The sequence below is a fragment of the Poromitra crassiceps genome (assembly GCF_964638095.1).
Source record: "Poromitra crassiceps genome assembly, chromosome: 4".
Lineage (NCBI taxonomy): Eukaryota > Metazoa > Chordata > Actinopteri > Beryciformes > Melamphaidae > Poromitra > Poromitra crassiceps.
The window spans coordinates 24,171,229-24,195,542 of NC_139626.1; the positions used below are offsets into that span (position 1 = coordinate 24,171,229).

At 44.2% G+C, this 24,314-nt stretch overlaps 1 protein-coding gene and 1 pseudogene across 6 annotated transcripts in view; both read left to right on the top strand.

The window, feature by feature from the left end:
* LOC310774603 (poly(ADP-ribose) glycohydrolase) overlaps window positions 1–11,829 on the top strand; it is a 36,785-nt gene extending 24,956 nt beyond the window's left edge. For 4 of the 5 annotated variants that reach the window (XM_083634693.1, XM_083634692.1, XM_083634694.1 and 1 more), the window contains 5 exons: window positions 3,189–3,267; window positions 4,728–4,836; window positions 7,037–7,142; window positions 10,547–10,675; window positions 10,844–11,829. In XM_083634693.1, coding sequence (XP_083490819.1) covers window positions 3,189–3,267; window positions 4,728–4,836; window positions 7,037–7,142; window positions 10,547–10,675; window positions 10,844–11,007 — 587 coding nt within the window. In that variant the 3' untranslated portion in view covers window positions 11,008–11,829. The remainder of the gene's footprint in view (window positions 1–3,188; window positions 3,268–4,727; window positions 4,837–7,036; window positions 7,143–10,546; window positions 10,676–10,843) is intronic. The other variant, XR_014552605.1, reaches the window with a different exon arrangement.
* A 5,595-nt stretch (window positions 11,830–17,424) lies between these two features.
* On the top strand, window positions 17,425–19,353 carry LOC310774756 (transmembrane 9 superfamily member 2 pseudogene; annotated as a pseudogene). The gene has a single exon. The product of its transcript is annotated as a transmembrane 9 superfamily member 2 pseudogene (transcript).
* Window positions 19,354–24,314: the final 4,961 nt, after the last annotated feature.

Consider the following 24,314-nt stretch of genomic DNA (forward strand, 5'->3'; position numbering starts at 1 on the left):
TGTGGGATAACGCCCTTCAGCTCCTCTCATGGTGTCCTATGCTGTCAGGCTACAAGTGCCTGACAATCCAATCCATATATAGCCTCTAGCTCTGGCTTTATTGCAAACATTTTATCCTGGCTAAAGTCTGCTCGTTAAAATCCATTAACTTGAAAGGGAATTTGGCTCCTCAGCGTTAAACGGAAGACATTCTTAATGATTTGTGCAAAGTCACCCAAAGAGATGATAATTTCAAGTGTTTCCACATCTTAAATCATAAAACATGGATAACACAGTCATATCTATTTCCCTTCATAGCCATGACATCGTCTAATGCAGTGCTGACTCGGCTGTTTCCTTGAGTGATTCTTTCCGTAAAGCTGCATTCAGCCATGTTTTTGTGTTAAAATGTGTCCTCTGGCACTTTTATGTTTTATGTTCATGTCTTTTGTTACTGTATTCTATTGATTGTTTTGACTGATGATTGTATTTTTGTAAACTGTTGTATGCTGCTGTCTGACCAGGTCGCACTTGTGAATGAGACCTTGGTCTCAATGTGATTTTACCTGTTTAAATAAAGGCTAAATAAATAAATAAAATTTAAATAAAATAAGTGTTAAATGGCTCTATATTCTGACAGCAATCACTGAAATAGAGTGTTTGGTCAGTGACTTGGAACCCCCAACCCACCGCTGTCCTCTATCTCTCTCCTGTAGTCCTGCAAGCAGGGCGGATGCTGTCAGAATATAGAGCCATTTAACACTTATTTTTAACACAAAAACATCGCTGAATGCAGCTTTAAGTGGTTCTTTCAAATGTTCGATTCGTGTAGTATGTCCCCATGGTGTGTGTGTGTATAATGTCTATATAGTATACTTATAGCCTATTCTGCTCTTTGATCAGCTGCTGTACATTGTTGAAACTGCACACAGGGGCACTAGAACAGACACTTGGATGTGTTACTGAGGCAGTGATTGCGCTTGTTACTAGAGGCATGTCTGTCAAGTGGAGCGTGCTCTCCTCTCACAGGAGCGCACCTCCTAATACCCGCTGACCAAGGCCCTACTGCTAATCAGCTCGTTTATTCAGCCAGGTACTAATGAGCGCTGATGAATGGGAAGTTAATTTGCGGCCTCATTTGTTTGTCTGTGCTGTTGCTTCTCCCCCCCCCCCCCCCCCCGCGCGTCCTCCGCCCCCACCCCTTCCTTTGACGAGTGTTGAGTGTTCCGCTGTGGGCTGGCAGTCGGTCGCCGCCTCTCACATCTTTTCAAGTGGGGTAATAACTTGACCTTCATCTTGTCAGGAGACATCTGCTTCCGTGTCATCAGCTCTCATCTGAAAATTACTGTTTTCATCATTTGTCACCTTTCCTTTTCTATAAATGCACTTATTAGCGACATTTTATTCAAAGACTAGAACATTTCTGGAGGCTATATATATATATGTGTGTGTATATATATATATATACTGTGTGTATATATATATATATATATATATATATATATATAGTTGATTTATTTATATATAGTTTATTTATAGTTATGTATTTATTTATTATGATATTCAGAGCCAACAGGTCTCTAGCCAATGCCATAAACATGGCTCTCCACCACATCCTCATGCATCTGGACACTGCAGGAACCTACGCCAGGATCCTGTTTGTGGACTTCACCTCAGGCCTCGATACGATCATTCCGGCCCTGGTGCACGAGAAGCTCTCCCAGTTGGGTGTGCCTGACTCCATCTGCAGATGGTCCACAAGACTTCCTGACTAATAGAAGGCAGCACGTAAAGCTGGGAAAGCATGTCACCGACTCCCGGACCATCAGCGCCGGAGCTGCCCAAGGAGGCGTCCTCTCTCCATACTTCTTCTCCGTGTACACCAACAGCTGCACCTCTATCCATCAGTCCGTCGCTGACACCACCCTCATAGGGCTCATCTCTGATGGAGATGAGTCTGCGTACAGGCAGGAGATCGACCATCTGATGAATTGGTGGAGTCAAAACAACCTGGAGCTCAACGCTGAAAAGACAGCACCCTCCCAATCACCCTGGGTGACTCCCCAGTTAACGCTGTGGAGTCCTTCCGCTTCCTGGGTTCCATCATCAGCCGGGACCTGAAATGGGCATTGGACATCAGAGCTCTCACCAATAAGGCAGTTCAAGGCACAACAGAGGATGTATTTCCTGTAGCAGCTGAGGAAGTTCAAAGTGGTGCTCTTCTACACCTCCACTGTCGACTCCATCCTCACCTCCTCCTGGCATGCTGCTGCTGTGCTCAAGGACATCTGCAGACTGCAGCGTATCATCGGCTGTGCTGAAAAGCTGATCGGATGCAGCCTGCCGTCCCTTCACTGCACACTGCCAGGACGCTGAAGCAGTCTCTGGAAAATCACGGCCGACCCCTCCCACCCAGGCCACAAACTTTTTGTTGCACTCCCCCATGGCAGGAGACTGAGGTCTGGCAGAACCTCTTGTCACAAGAACTGTTTCTTCCCAACTGCCATCCGCCTATTCAACGAGACCGGAAAGCGCCCACGAATAAGGACTGTATCAACCCCCTTCCTCCTGGTGCCCCTAAGCACAGCCGTCTTGGTAACAGTAACGGGCCAGGGTCCCCCCACTGACATCATCCTACCCCCGGCCCCTCAACATACGTCATACGTCACTTTAAACTTGAAATCTTTGTCTCTTCTCTTTCTACATTCTTTTTGTCGTCTATTATTGCTATGCTGCATACTTGCACTGAGTCAAATTCTTCGTTTGTAATCTGATTATTTACTGTGGCCATTAAAGTGACTCTGAATCTGAGATGATTCTTTGTCTTGAGAGCCAAATGAAACTGGGATGCGTGTTTTTGGTTTTCTGCTAATTGTCACACAATCATTTAGCACCACTAATGGTAAATCAATGGCAGTCATAGGCGTAACCATGTCATGGTTCATGAGGCTGGGTCAAATCAGACATGTTGTTTGTGCTGAAGGAGGATTATTGTACCTCAACCCCTTTGTGCTTTGCAATTGCCCATGTGGCATTCATTGCATCCCGGTATGTTTATTTGGCTTTTACCATGAAAACTAGCCATGAATGTCTATTTCACCTGCCTCCCAGATGAAGTCATTTATCACATTAAACCTTAGATTAAGTGTTAATATGTTAATTTATATTTGCACTGGTGTATGATTTATGTCCTTTCATGTGATTACCAGGGACACAGCAGTACAGTGAATACACAGGCTATGCACAGACCTACAGATGGGGTGGTAGCCACCACGACACAACTCCCAGGTATTTATTCTGTGTAGATGCTTTAATGATGTTCATTTAAATAAAAATGGATTCAGGTAATAAATAAAATATTTCTTATTATTTCATTATCTTCTTCCCAATATACAGACTTAGAAAAAGGTCTTCTCCCTCCTGAGGTTTTTGCTTGTTGCCATGTTTTGTTTATTTTAATGCTATACATTTACATTTAAGGCATTCGTCAGATGTGTTTATCCAATGAGTGAGCCGGTAAGGTTCCAGTGTTTTGCTCAAAGAATCTTAGGCAGGACATAACCGTATCTGCTCTGGGGATCGAACCTGTGGCTTTTCTGTTATGGGATGTTCTCTCTAACCACTTTATACCCTTCATTAATATGGTATACATTACATTACAACATCACCACATTGTTCAACACTTCTACCCCAAGTAATTTGGACTTATGACAGCAACACACTGTTTGATATTTAGGCTCCACATTGTAATTATTTTGGATATGAAAGACACGGGTGTGAGGCTGGAGTTCAGATTGGGACCTTTAATTTCAGGTTATTTTCAGATGTATTAAACAGTTACCAACTGCAGCCCTTTGGGTTCCCCCAGGTGACAAGACTGTTTGGAAAGAATAAAACGATAGTCATGCACTAGTGCCAGGCTTGCTCTCTCTCTCTCTCTTTCTCTCTGTCTCTCTGTCTTTCTCTCTAGCATCTGTCTTTGCTTTCCATTGCATCTCAGCAGATCTTACATTGATGTCTTGAGTAAGACTATAAAGTACGTGGTTATACTATAGGACAAACATGCAGCTATAATTCACTATATAAGCATGTTAATATGTCTTATGACACTATCTATAAGTGCCTATCGTGATTTATAAGTGGTTATAAACCTCATTTATAATATTTAGTATTTGGGTACAATCCCTTTAGAATAGGTTTGTAACGTTTCATAATACCCCCTATTAGAAACGTGTTTTATAACACTTGTACAGCATCAATGAGCTTGATGAACAGCTATTCGTCTGGTTTTCTTTTCCTTAAGTGAGATGGTTGGTCATAGTTTATTGTCAAGCTTAAGAAACCACTTTTTGTTTACTTTAAGTAGTGCAGGGGTTTTCAAAGTTGGAGGCGGGCCTCCCCAGTGGGCTCCACTGTTTCAGGGGAGGTGAACAAATATTACATGAGCCTAAATACACATAGAATAGCCTAAAAGTGAGTGGGTATTTGTGTGGTTATTTGGTTAAACAGATAGTTCAGAGATACGGTAGTTTTTCCCAGACCCTGAAACAAATAAATGTCTTCAGACTAGGGATGTTCATCAATTATCGAAAATCGATAATTGATCGTTAAGGATTGGAATCGATCCTGTGGCATTTGGATCGATTTTGTTATTATTATTATTTATTTTTTTATTTTTTTATAAATTGATTTTTAAGTTATTTGGTCGGTGAAGCAACAGTACAAGACTGGTCTTTCATTTATTTCAGAGACAACTGGCAGAGAAAATGCACAGAGATTGTGGCCATTGATGCACTGCAGTTCAGGAGCTTCCTGGAACAGTTTCACCCAGCCAGACTCAACCGAGAACTCAACAAGGTTGCTTTCTTTTCTGTTCTGTTCTGTTCTTTCCGTTTATCTTGCTTGATTTCGTGTTTGCTTTCTTGCTTTCTTTTACTCTTTCTGTGTTCCATTCTCTTTTCTTTGTCTTGTCTCCTTTTTGTTTTTCATTGTCTGCCTCTATTAGAGAAACATAAGTGTTATGAGTTTAAGCCTTTTCCTCTTGTGTTTGGTGTTTGGAAGTAAACACAAAATTTAAAACAACCAGAACCTGATATCATGTCATTGTAAAACGCATTCTAGTGGCTGTATGGTCAGCACTGCTGTACAGTAAGTGTAATTTCTAATTGTAGATATAAATATGAACAGTTTGTATTATTTATGCCAGTGGAAGTGTGTGTGCGTGGGGGGGGGTAGTCTCCCACTGTTCTTTGATGTAGCGCTTTGATCTTCCATAGTCGTGTGTCTAGAGTAAATGGTTTATGTTGCAAATAATGTTATGCCTTCAATTTGCACTAAATGGACATTTCAGTTCATATTATACTTGTACAGTTTTACAGGCTTTAGTGTTCAGTGTGGTTGGTAATTGAGAAAATGCAGTCTCACCATCACTCTAAATGTTGATCTGAGTAATTATTTGAGTTATGCAAGCATCGTTAACATTATGTAGACTTATATTTGTAGTCAGTTAGCTTAATCTTATAGTCGTAGTCCACGGTAATAGTAATAGTCCACTGTACTATTAGGCCCAAATGGTATTGTAATGCAGTATTGGTGCCTTCAGGATTTTACATCTGTCACTACTTACTACTATAAAAATGACATCGCAGATCTTTTAAACAGGATTATTTCCAGATCAATGTCATTCCTCCCAGGCAGAGATAGATATTCGTACCAGAAAATGAAGATGTTGATGTTGTCAAATCTGCCTTCAGAAAGCATGGAGGAATTTGACAGCTCTGACAGGGGTGTGAAGAATGCACCAACATGGAGATCAATCCTGTTTGGAAGATTGTTCAGTTAACTGTCACATCTGCCCTTTCACAGGGAGAATTGATGACTGGTCAGAGGGAGGATGGGTACTTACAATTCATTTTCACTATTCACTTCATTTCCTAGGACAGGGCTATTCAACTATATTGTTCAGGGGGCCACATTATCAGAAAGCTAAGTTCCCGAGGGTCGGACATTTCCCTGAGCTATTATTCTCATTATGTAGTAGACTGAACACTTGACACAATGCGCCACCGCATTTTCAAAACTTTTATTTTGCTACATTACAAAGTTAGCTTAATCATAGCCTCATTGTCCATTTATTTTTTTGGCCATTCTATTTTCTATTCAGAAACAGGAAAAAAATCCACAAATGAAAAATGGAAATACATCCCTTTTGCTGCTCGGAAGGACTTGATTTTTTGATTTTATTTTTTAAAGAACTGATAGGCGGGCCGGTGTGACTTGATTGACTGGCCGGAGTTGGCCCGCGGGCCGCCAGTTGGATGAGGCTAAAATTGATGTCCAGTGCCCCTTCAAATCTTTAATTTAATTTATCCTGCCTGTGTAACTGATCTCTGTTGTGACATACAACCCACCTGACTTGTTTTCATGTCAAAAGCTGTTGTTCATGGACATGCTTTAAATAGGTAATAGGCAATTATAAATATGTAAAACCAACACCAATTTAACACCAATGGCAATGAAATCGAGCTATTAGGTGTGAAGTTGCCAAATGGCGGCATGTTAAAAATGTATATTTAGCCAGGCCAACCGGATCTCGCAAAAGCTTTTATGTGTGCATTCGTTGAATAATGTGGCAAGAGCTGGCCTGCAGGCAAATGGAATGACTTTGTTGTGTTCTATATTCCATTTGGTTGTGAGTGCGCCGGGACGTGGGCCTCGTTATTATGAAACGTCCCAGTGATCTGGAACAGTACGGTGATCCCAAGACCCGAGGCACAAATGAGCCGCTTCCGAGATCGCACTCCCCACTAGTTACCGGTGCCCGGCCCTGCCACATGTCGGACGGCTTGACGCAGTGTCACCTCACGAAACCCTGGTCCATTCAGATTTTTGACGAGAGAAGAGAAGGCTTGTTTTTTGTCCGACTATGCTGTATACAGTATAGATATCTTCTGAGATAGAGCAGAGCTCTTTTCTACCATATTATGTGTTTTTCTTTGTAGTTGCATTTCTTTTGAACTTGCACTCTTCGATCTCATCTTTCTCTCTCTTTATTTAGGCCTACTGTGGCTTCGCTCGCCCCGAGGAAAGAAGCCGAAACCTCTCGGCAGTGGCCACGGGGAACTGGGGCTGTGGGGCTTTCGGGGGAGACACGCGCCTTAAAGGTAATCTCAGGGTAGAGACACCCTGAGCAGGGCTTTGTGGAGGAATGCACTGCACGCTGTCTTGGTGCAGTAGACTGTGGATGTCACAGAATGCATTTCAGACTGAAAGCCTCCAACAGATCAGTGTGGCCATCCATTAGTCTTCCGTGGGGAATGCGTTCATTTACTTAAGGCCTGTTCCTCTGCCTTCCCCTTATCGATCAAATGACAACGTTAGTATTTTTCATTAATAGCGAAATTGATCGCCTGCCCCGGTCCATCAATCGGTTACAGTGCTCTGCCCAAGCCTTGCATCACTGTCACTGAGCTGGGAGGTTCAGGAGAGTTTACACTAGCCGTCCACTCCAGTAGAAGCTCGTATTCCTCCTCACTTTCCAGCCGATCTGGAGGCGCAGTGCTTGCATACCATACACACATACATACCATACACACACCCATGTCCACTTGTTAATTAGTTCTAGCATCAGCCCTCCATTGGCAGAGTCACCCACTGTCTGCTTAATGACATGCCTCCCCGTGAAGAGGCTATTAATGTAGACCCTGGTCCCCTCTGCTTACCTTCTGTGTCATGGCATAGCACACCTATTCTTAATTGTCATAGATTTCTTTTTTCAAAGAAAACTGATGATCCAAAGCAGCGGAGAGAGAACCAGCCAAACTGTAGAATTAGCCAGCTTAGCCCCCGTGTGCAGATGTTTATCCAGCGCTGCTCGTTACTGTGCCACTGTCCCAGCCTTCATTAAGCAGCACACTTATTTCCAACCTCTTTAAATATTCACACCTCTCCGGGGGCGGGGCCAGACCTCACCGCTCTTTGGAACTCGGTGACTAATCCAGAATTGTCAGCGGGGGTGAGACCTATCCCCTGGATTATTTACCTTTTACAAGCCACAGAGACTGGTACCACTCACACTGAACGTTAACATGGGCTACTGGATGAGACTGGTACCACTCACACTGAACGTTAACATGGGCTACTGGATGAGACTTTTTTTTTTATCTCCTTGAAGCGGTCTTTATTAAATTTTTGCTGCATTTTTACAAGTAAGAAAATGACAGTGACTACGTTTACATGCACACAATATTCCGATTTTTGCCCATATTTGGAAAATGACAATATTCCGACTAAATGAATAATCCACTAATATTCCCGTTTACATGCAGCCGTAGCTCGCCCTCCCCGACACGTAAGGGAGGGGGGAAGAGAGATGCACGTAGGCAGAGTTTTTCTTTTGATAATAAACAGAGGATCACTTGGACCATTTCAGGAGCTTGCTGCTGGAAAGTTTGATGTTGCAATATTTGCACATCTAAGTCTTTCATAAAAAGTAGGTTAGTAGCCTACATTATTACCTCGCAGGCTCGCAAGCATTGTGGACTTCCATGGGCACTATACTCTCTTTAAATATCTCTCTCTTTAAATCGATGTTTCTCATCTCCTCCCGATCAGAAATGTGGGCTTTTCGTTTTGCATGCCAGAGATGTTTACCGTATATGATTATATCGCCTCTTCTAGAGCTTTCTAGCACACATCAGTTGACCACAAACAGGCAACATGCGTCGCAAACTGCGGTAAAAACCCTGAGTGAGACGCATATTCCGAATGCGGTGTATACATGATCAAAGAATCCTAAAACCCGAATAATAGTGGAATAACCCAGATGTCTTAATCGTAAAATGCTAAATTCGGAAAAAGGATGCAACTGGAATATGCTGTTTACATGACCCTTATCAAATTCAGAATATTGTCATTTTCCGAATAATAGTGGAATATTGTGCGCATGTAAACGTAGTCAATGTGTGAACCGATCAGGGAGAAGAGACAAATTGTATTTAAATTTGGTTTATTTAGGGATGCACCTACAGTATATATCGATTCAAAATACAATGCTACAGCATGCGCTGGGACGCGTCATCAGTGATGTTAACTGGGGTCGTAAGGTGTTTCAGGTCTATCCAACATCATACACCCTCGCCCAGTAGACCCAGCCGAGGCCGATTAAGACCCCGACCCGCGTCCCGGAAGCAGCCGCTCACGGATCAGCCTTCCTACTCTGTCTGCAGCGTTGCCCGCGGAAGGGTTGATCATGCCCAATCCGCTGCAATAGAGCTAGTGCTACACCGCAGCATTGAAAGACCCTTTCGGTGCATGGAGGGCTAAGGCTCTGTGGGTTAATCCAGGCCGCGCTCCTCCTTCGTTTCACCAGACCCTCCCAAAAGGCAATCCTACTATGCCGCACCATAGACAAAGAGGATGCCTCAAGGAGGCCTGTGCGCTGCACGTCATTCGCCTGCGGCGAGCACCTCGCTCTAGCCTGAATGACCCCAGGCCGCGCCGATCTTTACACAGCTTTTCAGGAGGCTAATCCGTAGCGTTTGTGGATTTCTCCCTCACGAGAGAGCCAGGCTGGGGTGCTAAACCCATCCCGTACCGGGTGCCGTCTCTCCGATCGTCAACTGTCTCTCCAGCTTGTCACCAAACTATACTTGGTTGTCACCTAGACTATTCCTAAGTGTCACTGGCCAGGGGAGCCAGACTCATACGATTCAAAATACAATGCTACAGCATGCGCTGGGATGCGTCATCAGTGATGTTAACTGGGGTCGTAAGGTGTTTCAGGTCTATCCAACATCATACACCCTCGCCCAGTAGACCCAGCCGAGGCCGATTAAGACCCCGACCCGCGTCCCGGAAGCAGCCGCTCACGGATCAGCCTTCCTACTCTGTCTGCAGCGTTGCCCGCGGAAGGGTTGATCATGCCCAATCCGCTGCAATAGAGCTAGTGCTACACCGCAGCATTGAAAGACCCTTCGGTGCATGGAGGGCTAAGGCTCTGTGGGTTAATCCAGGCCGCGCTCCTCCTTCGTCTCACCAGACCCTCCCAAAAGGGATATATCGGCCGTATATCCGTATTGGCCGATAAAATAGATGCCGTTCACCGATTGCAGTGGCCGATAATTATCAGTTGGGTCACATAATTTGTTGTTTGTTTGTTTCATAATTACATTACAGTATGATTGAATTTGTGCTCATTCAAAGATGGTGTGGTGAAGGGCTCAAAATACTTTAAACAGGTCAGTTATTTGTTTATAATGATTTCTATCTTTCCCTGTCAACATATCGGCTATCAGCCAAATTGTTATTTTAGACATCGGTATTGTATCGGCCCAGAATTTTGCAATCGGTGAATCCCTAGGTTTTTCCTGACTTTGTATTTTCAAATTTACATAAAAAACAACAACATCCTCTTTTTTTGTTTTATTCTCCATGATCAGGATATTTGTACATTTATTTTCTGTATGGATGAATCTGAAGTCTTGTCACTGTACTGTATGGAAATGGCTTATGTATGTGTGAGACTTTCCAGAGAGGTTTAACACACTCAGGGCTTCTGTTCCTCCAGCTCTGCTCCAGATGCTGGCAGCTGCCGAGGCGGGCCGAGATGTGGCCTATTTCACCTTTGGTGACAGGCAGCTCATGACAGACGTCCACAACATGCACTCGCTTCTCACTGGGAGGAGCATCAGTGTCGGTAAGGCAAACTGTGCATGCAGTTTTTCCTCTGCTTGTATCACGTTGCATGATTTGGTGATGTGATTCATTATGCTTTCTAGTAACTTAACAGGGAGATTTTCTCCGTATCTGTGGTATCAGTGTAGCGTGCAGAATGGCCGGCTTACGCTTGTCGTCTCCGTCACAGGGGAGGTGTACGATCTCCTGGGGCAGTACTACAGCTCGGTGTGTAAGAGCTGCCTCGCGCGGCGCCCTGACGTCAGCCTCTACTCCTTCATCCGCCAGCAGGTCAGCTCCTCCTCGGCGCCCGATGACTCGGACAGACAGAGCGTCGCCGCGGAACGCCATTAAGGTCAGGTGGCCCATGAGTCACCGTGCCTTACCAAAACCAAACCATTACCCAGCTAAAACAATCTCACGCCTTTGGATCTATTTTTGCTGTTGTTTTTTTACAGATTTTGTTTGTCAGACCAACTTTTAATTAACGCTGATGGAGTGTCCGAAATGCCATCTCATCCACTCACAGCCCAAAATGAAAACGTAGAAAGTATACGCAGATGCCTTACTGGAACAACTGCAGTGCAGCAGGTGATTAGCTCTGCCCCCGTCTGCCGCCGCAGAGGAAGTTTGTGTTTATTTCCCTGCTTCTGGTAAAACTCCGATGGATTGAGCTTCGATACGACACAATCGTGATTTTAATGGTGAAGCAAAGGTTGCCATCCATCTTCGCAGTTTGTCATGTTGCCTTTTTCTACACCCATACATATCCAACCTAATTGAATTGGCTGTCAGAAATGGAGTTAAAGGAAAAGAATAAGCAGATTTGGCTCTAGAAAGCTTGGCACAGTCTCGGGAAGGGGGGTTGATTTAAAGAGCACATTAGTAGTAATGTTGAAGCTTAAATTGTGGCTCTATGCAGCACACATTTTTGTGTTCACATTTTTATTTTTTTGTGGTCCGAGTGTCACACTCTGGCCATTAAACCAGTCCTGCTTCAAAATGTTGATTTCATTTTCCCAATTTGATCACTTGTGGTTTTACCCACAATTGAACTGATTTTAGTTTAAAAGTGGTTGTCTGAAAAGCTGTTTATTGATGAATACTGCTGCTTGAGTGAAAATTTAGATTTCCTTCTTCTTCCTGTAGATGTTTTGCAAACAACATCAATAAAATTGTCAATTAATATAATTTTTCTGATTTGTAATATCTTGCATATTTTTTATTTTCTTCAGCCATTCATTCTATTAGAAAGCAGTATGAATGAAGCCAAATATCAGGTACCTCTCTGAACAGTCTGAATGAAGGCTTCTTGTCCCATGGATGTTAAAGTCAAACTGAGTCCCTCCACAGCCTTGCCATTTATCTTCCCCCAGCTACTGCTTCGCCCTTTCTCTCATGGTTTAATAAGGTCATACCTTTTATATAAACTGTACATGACACCTCATTAAGTAAAGAGTAGATCAGAGATCCAGTCACAGGCGAGGGTCAGGCGGTGGGGCTCCTATGTGATTCCTCTGCCTGTTGGACAAGTCTCATCTTCCTTTGCATCACGAGAAAGCTATTTGGTGCTCCTCTGAGAGGTTGGGCCATGACACTTTGTTTGATGACATGCTGCTGACAATTTCTTAGGCGGCATACATGTTTTGCAGCATGTACTAATACGCTCAGTATATATGAGATATGGTACTTGGTTCACAATATACACAAATATACGTTGAAAGTTGAAATCTAAACTAATTTACCCCATAACAAAAAACATGTATTGTATAGGCTACTAACATAGACTTAAAGCAATAAGGACATATTGCTTGGTATGCCATTTATTTTTATTTCTTTTCCCTTGTGGTTAGGCATATCTGATTATAGACACAGCTCAATGATGTACATTGTGACTTTGTCTTAATATGTGATAATGCATTTGCATGCAAGGTCTAAAATTAACTTTTTTGTCCACCGGCCAAATGGTTAGTGAATGTTGGTCCCAGAGATATGGCTGGTGAGTGAAGCAAATCTACCCGCCACTTTCATATTTTGCCAGCATTTGGCTGGTGCTAATTTTGGACCCTGGTTACAACTTACATGCCTAATGCAGTGTAGGTGAATTTATAAATTAATTTTGCAGGGGTTTTGAGTTAAAGAAATGTCCAATTAGTTTTCTCCCCAGAGTGTGCAGTATTGAATGGACTCCTGGAAGTGAGTGAATGGGGTGTAGCTGTCTCTCCACACAACTTGGGACTGTCTGCCTTCATGGAATCAGAACCTGAGGTAGGGGGTCCCTCTTTGTAGCCTGCTGATTTAAAAAAATCCTTTGGTGGCGTGGCTCCAACGGGGATCCACCATAGAAACACAGGGGGATCCTACTGGCTTTATCCCTACGCAGTGAGGCCCATACGTGTTTTTGACCTTTCGGCTACCATCTGGCATACAAACATGAACACAGTGTTCATTCTTTTAGATCCAGGATGAGACTTTGACACATGGCTGCACTGCAGTTTGGTAAGGGGAAATGAACTTCTGTTAGATTACTGAATGATGCCATGTGTACATCAAACTTATTTCTAAGCTAATCACAAAGAGAGAAGATGGAGTAATGATGGAACGACAATAATTAATTAAGGAAATACTTTACTTTACAGTGTGATTTATGTCACACTGGGAAACGCAGGATAGGATCCTATTTTCATGCATGTTAACTCGCTCCTAAAGCTCATGGATACTGTGACCTTGCAAATTCTTTACATTCTTTTTGCCCTTCCAAAACAATGTTTCTGCAATTTGCTTACTTTTATTTTTATTATTTTTTGCCATTCCCAAACAATATTTCTGTAACTTACTTACATTTTTCTTTATTTCTTTTGTCCCAGTTAATCTGTAGCCCTTCACACTGAATCTTCCCAAGTCCCACGGTCAGCTGTCTGTCGGTGCACTGGTGAGTGTGTAGCAGCTGGAAAAGAAATGAAAGGACATGGAGTAATAGGATCAGGGAAATCCTACATTGGTACAGTAGCAGTTTGGTCTTAAGTGAGCAGACACTCAAAGTGCTACAGTAATACAGCTTGTTTTATGTTGTCTTGTATGTATGCTGATTTTTCTTAGCCGTTAGCCTTGCATTAATCATCAATAGACCCCCAGGGAACACAGTAAAAATCATCAAGCACTTTATCATTGGATTCTCTTTGAAGTTGGAAGGACTTAGCCTAATAATTCTTCCTCTTTTGCTATCCCATTATCCCAAAAGGTCACTTCTGATATTGTAGGGTACTGTATTATGAATGGGCAGGCATATTTAAATTCATTATGAGCTATCTACTTTATATTTGCATATTATTTTTGATCATCAGTGGCAAGTCCCTGTTGTCTTCAGAGGAGTTGTGGAAGGTTCTCTTGGCCACAGATGAAAGGCATTCTGGGCTGAATGTTGATATGTTTGATGAAACCCAGAGAGCTGTGGCCGACATTTGTTTGGACTGAAGACATGACCCTGGTCTACTCATCAAATTATTCATACGTTCTCCTCTGCATGATAGAAATCCTATGACATGACAAAAGATGGATGCTACACACACTGGGACATCAGGATACCTTGCAGCTTATGTTATTAGACACTAATGAATTACAGATATTAATTACTAGCATTTTACTATCTGTATTGGCAGCAGAGACAGTTGATCTGGGGGATGAGTACCATTTTAATATTTGTATCCTCCTCCAGGTTAACTGCCCTATAAACCTAGTTTTTGCCCAACTTAAAAAAAAAAAAAAAAAAAAAAAAAAAACATTGTACCGGTACATACATGTGTACTAGTGGACCCCTGGGAGTTAGACCCCCTTGGTCTGGAACACAGTGGTCTCCATAAATCACTGATGATCACTTATGTATAGAATTGGTGATGTCACCAGTGATGTCACTCAAGCATTTAGCGATGATGTCATCAGTGATTATGTCACCATTGCACGAATGACATCACATCATTAGGTAATTATGGCAATTAATCGTCCCCAATTACCCTATTAAAAAATCCAGCCCCACAGGTGTCAGTTGTCAGAGGGCACTCTCTCTCATGCCTTCTAGTTCTGCCCTTCATTAATGGGATTCTCAGCCAAAATATTTAATTGGCACTCTAAGGCCTACAAAATAACCTCACAGCCGGAGACAGAACTCGCCATCTTCGGCTGCTCGGAGTCTTCTCTGAACCTCCCTACAGTTGTGCAACAATCTCTGACACGGGACAACTGTCGCCAAAAGACTCATTCTGAAGGAATGGAAGTCCTCTTCGCCTTCTTTTCAGGTGTGGCTGAGGGACATGATGATCTCTGTTATACAGATGGAGAGACTCAGGTAGCCTAGGTAAACCCAGCCCCCACGTGACCTGCTCTCTCAGGTCTGAGAGCAGGTCACGTGGGGGATGGGTTTACCCAGGCTAAGACTCGGGTCCCTGAGAACTAACTCGCTGAAAAGGTTCTCAACTATCTGGAACCCGTTTTTGGCCTACTTTGAGGAGGTTAAGAATGACAAGTGACTGATGTCACTCAAGCACTCAATGATGTCATCTGTGATGATGTCACCAGATGTCTGTTTCTCTGTCTCACTGTGATGTCATAAATCCCACTGTGACATCATCAGTGATGTCATAAATGTCACTGTGACATCATCAGTGATGTCATAAATCCCAGTGATGTCATAAATCCCACTGTGGCATCATCAGTGATGTCATAAATCCCAGTGACATCATCAGTGATGTCATAAATCCCTCATAAATCCCACTATGAAATCTCACCGTTATATCATCAGTGATGGTCTCATTGGCCACAAAGCAGCCGAGCTGCGGGCAAGGCTGCGCAGCGGCCGAGCTGCGAATGCGAGCTGCAGGGCCAGCTTGGTGAACTGCAGGGCTAGCTCGGCGAGCTGCAGGGCCGAGCTAGCGAGCCCGCTGAGCAGGCGAGCCCAGAAATCGAGTTAGGTAAATAAGGCAATTCCTAATTAGAAAATCTGGCTCCATCAGGTCACCAGCAGGGGTGCTCTTTACACTTCCTGAAAGTTTCAGCCCAATTGCATGTAGAATGGCATAGCTGTGGCTGAACAAAATTCTGCTCACTCGACAATTCTCATTCTTATTACTATGGACCCGTGGGAGTTAGACATGCCTTGGGAGTTAGGACCTCCCGGGAGTTAGGGGACATTCAGACCAAAAGCATTTTTGGAGCTGCCAGCGTCTTTCTGCAATTCATTCTCTATGTAAGGATGCGCTAGACGTGCTCCTCTTTTAATGAACGCACCTGCCGTTTAGCGCTGGTGGCGTCTTTTGTTTTGGGAGGAGCGCTGTGGGCGTTTTAAAGCTGAAAAAAGTTGAACATTAGAGGAAAAGTGCCCTGCTCGTCTTTTTCACTCCCGAGGGATTTTCAACCTCCGCTGCTGCCAGAATTGGCAATAATCTGGCTTTCATGTTGACAGTGAACAACATCAAACAGACAAAACTAGCTGGCTACTGTCCTTGTGGTTGTTGTGTTCTGATCTATACTGCACGTGACTACAGGGGAAAACAAACGGAGCACAAAAGAAAACGCTCCGTGCGCTGTGTTTTGTGCACAATGGAAGCGCCCTCGACATGATTTTCATAGCGTTCTGACTGAAAAAAACGCTTTTGGTGTGAATGTCCCCTTAGACACCCTGGTCTGGAACACTAAGCTTTAAAGCCTCTGGGACACCTGAACTTAGCCTCAGCCAGGAAGGATGGCATCACTGATGACATCACCACTGCACTGATGACATCACACACACACACACACACACAGAAATTTCTCACTGACTAATGCTGCCTACACACTAGAGGATTTTCAAATCTTAACCGATTTTAAAAACATGAGAGACCACAGACATGAGGACAATTTCATCAGATTTTAACATTAAAATCGCCTGAACACACACACTAGACGATTCGGCCAGACTGCGAGACCACACACCAGCCGTTTGAAGTACCGACTCACAGCGATTCCAGCAACTAGACTGTAGGCTGTTTATATCCCACAGAACCGCAATTTTTTCCCACAGACAACGGCGGATGGCTCTCCAAACATGCGCCGAGCGGCGGGTCCGCTACAAGCGGGCGGACACCCTCGCAAAATAACAACGTCCTGTCTGAGAGCTCATATTGCAGCATGTCCGCTCCCTTGGGGTGGGCCGCTCCGCTCGGCGCATGTTTGGAGAGCCCTCCGCCGCTGTCCACCCTGTTTTAAGCTGCTGTGAGGATGCTGGGGAGAGGAGCTACATGGCTCTGCTGTTGCCATGGCTGTTGCTCGTTTGTTGTGAGCGCTGCATTAACATCCGGGTATGACGCGTCGACGAGTCCCGGTCTGCTTGCTCTCATTGGCTATTGCGGGTTCCGTCGGGAGACAGCCATCGTAAATATCAAACATGTTTGATATGCCCGATTCGAGATCGGGCAGGCTCCGATTCAATCAATAATTTATTGACACCAGACACTTGACAATTATTTTGACAAAAAATCGGTTGAGACTAGCCTCGAATCGGGCCACGCCCCCCCGAGGGGAATCGGGCATTAAATCGGGCATTTTATCCTCTAGTGTGTGGGAGGCATTATGAAGACACTGATGATGTCATAGACATTGTGACATCATCAGTGATGTCATAAATCCTTCTCTGCAGAGGATGGTAATGTTATGGCTGTCCTGTCTGTGGATGCAGTTAGGTCAGTAGCTATTTGTGTAAATCAGTGGAGCGTAAATCAGAGGAGAAGATTAGGTATGAAGATGTTGCTGTGTCTGGTGGGAGCCATACTGCTGGCTGGAGCGGCGGCCTTCTACGTCCCGGGTCTGATGCCCGTCAGCTTCTGTGAGCCTGGAAAAGACCATCTACCAGACTGCAAGTCTGCCATCCAACTGTTTGTGAACAGGCTGGATTCAGTGGAATCACTCCTGCCATATGAATACACTGCGTTTGACTTTTGCTCAGACAAAATGGAGAAACGTCCCTCAGAGAATCTCGGTCAGGTTCTGTTTGGAGAGAGGATCGAACGCTCACCCTACAAGTTTGAGTTTAAGAAACCGGAGGTGTGTAAGACGGTGTGTAGCAGGACCTACAACACCAACAACCCACCAGACAAAGCAAAACTGGACTTCCTCAAGAAAGGCATGCTGCTCAACTACCAGCATCACTGGATTGTGGATGACATGCCCGTCGTCTGGTGCTATGCTGGTGAGAAAGGACAGTTCTGTAAGCCTGGCTTCCCTATTGGCTGTTACGTTACAGAGCAGGGACGACGCAAAGATGGCTGTGTGGTTAATTCTGACTTTAATGAAAAGGACACTTTCTACATCTTCAACCATGTGGACATCACTATCCACTATCACATTGAGAATGAATTTGGAGCACGATTGGTTGCTGCCAAGATGGAACCTCGGAGCTATAAACACACCAATGTGGATAATCCAGATTGTTCAGGTGGCCCAATGTTCCTCAACAACAAACAAAATGGAGAGTTCAATATATCATACACCTTCTCTGTTAGCTTTGTGGAGGAAAAGAATATTCCCTGGGTATCTCGGTGGGATTACATCCTAGAGGTTATGCCTCACACCAACATTGCGTGGTCGAATCTGATGATCTCATTTGTGGCCATGTTGTTCCTTTCTGGTTTGATGGCCATTACAATGCTGAGGAATCTGCGTCAAGACATAGACAGATACAACCAGGTGGACTCTGAGGATGCCTCTGAAGAGGTTGGGTGGAAGTGGGTCCATGGAGATGTGTTCCGACCTCCCATGAAGGGAATGCTGCTGTCGGTTTTCCTCGGCTCAGGAACTCAGATCTTCATTATGACGTTCGTCACCCTCCTCTTTGCCTGTCTTGGGTTCCTCTCCCCGGCGAACCGCGGGGCGCTGATGACCTGTGCTGTGGTTCTCTGGGTTTTGCTGGGAAGTCCTGCCGGATACGTCGCTGCATGTTTCTACAAATCATTTGGTGGAAGGAAGTGGAAGACCAACATTCTGCTGACAGGCTTCCTCTGCCCTGGGGTGGTGTTCGCACATTCCTTTGCGATTAACCTGATCCTGTGGAGTGAAGGCTCTTCAGCAGCCATGCCCTTTGGCACCCTGGTAGCCATATCAGCTCTTTGGATCTGCATCTCGGTGCCCCTCACCTTCATAGGTGCTTATTACTTTGGTTTCAAGAAGACCGGTATTGAGCACCCGGTGCGGACTAATCAGATTCCTCGTCAGATCCCGGAGCAACCGTTGTATATGAAGCCCCTCCCTGGTATGATTATGGGAGGACTACTGCCTTTTGGATACATATCCATTCAGCTGGTCTTCATACTCAACTCTATCTGGTCTCATCAGATTTACTACATGTTTGGCTTCCTCTTCCTCATCTTCATCATCATGGTCATCACCTGCTCTCAGGTCACCATCCTCATCTGCTACTTCCACCTCTGTGCCGAGGACTACCATTGGCAGTGGCGTTCCTTCCTGACCAGCGGTTTCACGGCTGTGTATTTCCTGGTCTATGCCATCCATTACTTCTTCTTCAAGCTGCAGATAACTGGACTGGCCAGCACCATACTCTACTTTGGATACACCGTGATCATGGCTCTTATCTTCTTCCTTTTCACTGGTACGATCGGCTTCTTTGCCTGTTTCTGGTTTGTTACCAAGATCTACAGTGTTGTCAAGGTGGACTGAGTAAGGAGAAGGTGGTCTACTAAAGACACACTGCAGACCCACCACCACCTCCGACTGTCAATATGAACTGAAATATTGCAACCTGAAGACAGTTTGCTCTTGGCCTCCCCTCAGTTTCCTCAGCCAGACTGAAATCTCTCTCCCTCCTCCTCTCTGACAAACCTTCCTTATGGTTGTCTTCCTTTCGCATGCCTGATATCTGCATATAATTAGAATGAAAGAAATCAAGATAGGTTGGGTCAAATCAGGCCAACCCTCACCCCAGCACCACTATGTCATGATGCCACCAGATATTGTACTGGACTTTTGATATTTGTGTGATTTTATCTCTTGTGTTTGTTTATCTTCTGACTATTGATGTGACTGCTACACTGCATATTTATACAAAGTAAAATTCCTTGTATGTAATCTGATTACCTACTGTGACAATAAAAGTGATTCTGATTGCAGTTACTCCAGCAGTTTGCTGATTCATTGCTCGAAATTTCAGAGGAATAAAGCTGAGAGGTTCTGCTTGTTGCTTTTTCCAGACCAAAAAATTAAATAAGTAGGACATCGACATCACCAATTATATGCACTATAGTGCAATGGTTCTCAACTGGACTAGCCTCATGACCCGCATTCTCCTTAGTCATTAGCCTAAGTTGCGACCCAAATTTCAGATTTTTTCCTCGCCCAAATTTTGCCTAACTTTGGAGCATTATTTAGCTCCCTTCCTGACAAGCTGTACCAATGAATGAATGCCTTACTGTAGGTCTTCTAGTTTCTTATAATGCCAGGATCTTCACTCCTTAAGTATAACTTTTTTTTCATGCACACATCTGCGACCCACTCAAAACGGCCCCGCGACCTGCATTTGGGTCCTGACCCACCAGTTGAGAAACCCTGCCCTAGTGGACCCCTGGTCTGGAACACAGTGGTCTCCAAAGCCTCCGGGACACACAGAGGCCATTTACACCTGGCACTTAGGCACTAACATGCGTTTTCTGTGATCAGATTGCAATCGGATAGGGCTTGACCACATTAGCCTAATTTCATTTACACCTGGTGTTAGCATGCATTGCATGATTGCAATCTGAACACCCAAAACGGGTGTCCTCTCAATCCGCATACAGTTGCTGTATATGGATTGAGAGGACACATTGCATGTGCACTTGTGTTCAATGTGGTCACAATGCATCCCTGACCAGCTCCGGAGGTGGTTTGGCCGATCAGATCGCGAGCCGTCTTCAATGTGTCTTAGGGGCGTTTACACCTGTACTTTCAAGTGGTCAAGCACTATCTGTTTGCAATCTGATCACAGAAAACGCATGTTAGTGCCAGGTGTAAATGGCCTCACAAATTCACTGATGATATCACTTATGTATAGAATTGGTGAATTGGTGATGTCACCAGTGATCTCACTCGATGTCATGATGTCATTAGTGAGTGATGTCATCAGTGATGATGTCACCAGATGATGTCATCATTGCTCAACATCACACCAGCATTATGTAATTAGGGCAATCATCATTAGGTAATTAGGGCAAGTAATCTGCCTTAATGACCAAATAAAAAAATCTGGCTCTGCTACAGTAGGTCACCCACAGACACTTTACACTTCATGAAAGATTCAGCACCGATCGCACGTAGAATGGCATAGCTGTGGCCGAACAAAATTCTGGTCACTCACACACGGACACTTCTCATTCCTATAGTAAGATCTAGGCCGGATGTAATGACCATGCAAATACTGAAATCAGCTGTTGAAAATGAAATTTTAGACATCAAAGAGATAACGCTAATGTACAGGTGGTCATGTTCCTTGCTGACTCTAATTAATCTATGCAGTATTCAGAGGGATCTATTAAGAAATGCTCTTTTGGCAAGTTGCCCAGCACAGGTGCATCTTGTTACTGGAGCTGGCTTACTGGCGCGGATCACAGTCAAACAGCAGACATGACATACCGGTAGTAGTTTTCAACCTTTTTGGTACAAGTACAGACAAATCCACAGCACATCAAATACAAGTGGGGTTAAGAAAGGGAAAGACCCAAGTGTGATCCTATGCTAATTTAGCTGAATTGTAAGCCCATTAGAAGTAATGTATTGCTCTTATTCTGTGAAGACTGAGAACGTGTATGAAACCCTTATGGATAAATGCATTGTCATCGAGCTAAAAACAAGACCTTTTTTCTTAGCTCATGAACAGTACCGGTAGTCATTTTTGAGATGCAAGCTTTTCACCGGACACTGACGAGATGCTGAAATTACGATTTATCCTACATTTCACAAAATCTCCCACCACACCTACATTCCCTACAGTGTGTGTGCCACAGCTCATCTTCAGAGACCCACTGAGCTAAAAGACAATATTCTATTCAACAATGGCAAAATATTTTCTCCCAACGGCCTTTTTTTAACGGGTTTAATAAATAGTCACTGAATGGCATAGTTGTTTAGACCACGATGTCTGTTCCGGAGTGAAAGGAGCAAATGGTCAATGAGCGGTGGTCTCTGGCTGATGACCTTGCAGTGGACCTTACGGCGCAGTAGGAGGTGCGTCATCAGGCAGAAATGTCTAGCAGGCAATAACACCCACCTGTAATATCAAAATGATAGTCATGACATTCAAAACCTAATACGTTTCTGTTCCATCATACATCGCGAATCTTGGCTCAGCTGTGAATGTCCTCATCTCATGGAGTTATACAGGGTATCCGCGGGGTCTTGGAAAGTATTAAAAGTTGATAAATCAATGCTGATTGTGTTAAATGGCCATATGATATCGTCTCATATCGATCGCAGACCCCTGATTTGAATCGAGATCGTATCGTGGCAGACTTTGTGATATCAGCAGCAAATATCATATCGTCGTCCAAAGAATCTATCTCATTGTGTCGTGATGAAACTTGTGATTTACACCCCTATTGCTGATGTGACGAAAGGGGCGTTGAGGTCTTAAAATATATTGAAAAGGTCCTAAAAAGGTCTTAAAAGGTATTGATGAATTTAACTTCAGGATTCCTGCATATACCCTGTTATAGCTGCATATACCCTGTTATAGCTGCATATACCCTGTTATAGCTGCGAGCGTGTTTGAACTCGGCATGATCTAAATGTTTCTCCACTTCCTCTGTGTCCTGTGTGGTATCTCAACAGTGGTTTAGCCGTTGCCGTTTGATGGTAATTGGTCTCTTCTCTGCCTCTATACATGCTGAGATGGTTCCTCGTCCAACGGCAGTTCCTTCGCAGCCACTCAAATCTGCTTGCATTGTCTTTTACTTCGGTCTAAATGGCCTGCAGTCAAAAATCCTCATACCGGTAAATACCGGCCGCTGTAGAGGAGGAGGAGGAGGAGGAGGCGTGGATATCCGATACAACAGCAATTCTTTATTAGTGACAGCCTTCTATGGCCATCTTTAGTTCAAATGTTTCCCCCCGCAATTGATCCAAAAGAAAAATCAATTTTTATGTGATAGCCGTATCTTTTAACCAAACTGACTGCTCGCTCCATAAGGTCAAGGATTGAGTGAGCAAAGTGTTTTTTCCTCCTGGTGTTGATATTAGATTGCCTATCTATCATTGGAGCGTCATGTGATTGATACTGACTCAGCTGGGATGAAAGATGGTGCGGGGCCTTTGCTGCTTGAACACACCCAACATGTATTCATTCCCCAGAGACTGAAGAGTGGCCTGATCACCACAAACACACACCCCTGTCTGGGCATGGCTCCACGTTGTTTTTTGTTTTATTTTTTTCCACATTTTCTCCCCAATTATACTTGGCCAATTTATCCCCATGCTGCCCTATTGGCTGCCCCGGTCGCTGCTCCACCCTCTGCCGATCTGGGGAGAGCCGAGACTAGCACCATGCTTCCTCCGACACATGCGCAGTAGCCAGCCGCTTCTTTTCACCTGACAGGGGGAGCTTCACCGGTAGGACGTAGCACGTGGGAGGATCACGCTATTCCCACCAGTTCCCTTCCACCCCGACCAGGCGCCCCGACCGACCAGAGCAGGCGCTAGTGCAGTGACCAGGACACGTACCCCTAATCCGGCTTCCCACCCTCAGGCACAGCCAATCGTGCCTGTATGGATGCCCGACCAAGCCGGAGGTAACACGTGGATACGAACCTGCGACCCTCGTGTTGGTAGGCAAGGAATTTACCGCTACACTAGCCAGACAGCGGACGCCATGCCTCCACGTTTTGTCTGGAAATTAGATTATGTTGTACCAAGACTCATTTGAAATGCTGAATAAAAAGTAAAAACTTTTCAACATAATACTCCAAACTGCTGCATAGCTTTAGTAAAACAGTTGGATAGGCAATTTATAGTTGTCATGTGGGTATATAATTAGCTTCAGTAGCGCATGGGAGTATGGATAGTTTTGAATTGTCACCAAGTGAGTCTATACTGTATGTCTATTGTTGCTGACCACTTAAAATTGCGTAAATTGGTCATTAGCATTTGTTTGCTCCTTGATTACATTTGACCATATATCAGGATTGTATGGATGTCAAATTTAACTGGCCAAATACACCAAGTAGGACTATTAATTTTCCAGTATATGACTGAATTTGTTTGCTTCCCAGGGTTTATCTGTTTTGAACTGACGACACCTCGTCAGGACTTTAATTGCACACTTGTTGCTCCTTCGCCATGAGGCAGATAACACCATCTGTTCCATGTCCGCACAAGACCAATCATCATTTCAGAAAACATTCTCTTCCCTGGCAAACATTTCAAAGGACTTACTGGAAGCGTATTGGGGAGTATGAACCGTGATTTTTTACCTTTATGAGATGTACTGCAGTCTTAAAATGTAACATGTTGCCACTGCGGGTTACAAAGGGCCATGTGGGAGGGTGAGGTGTGCAGACGCCTGGCTATGTCCTGATGATCCCGGGGTACTTTGTGGCCATGTTACCACATCAGACAAATGTATCTCTCTGGGTTTTCAAAGCTGACAGTGACAG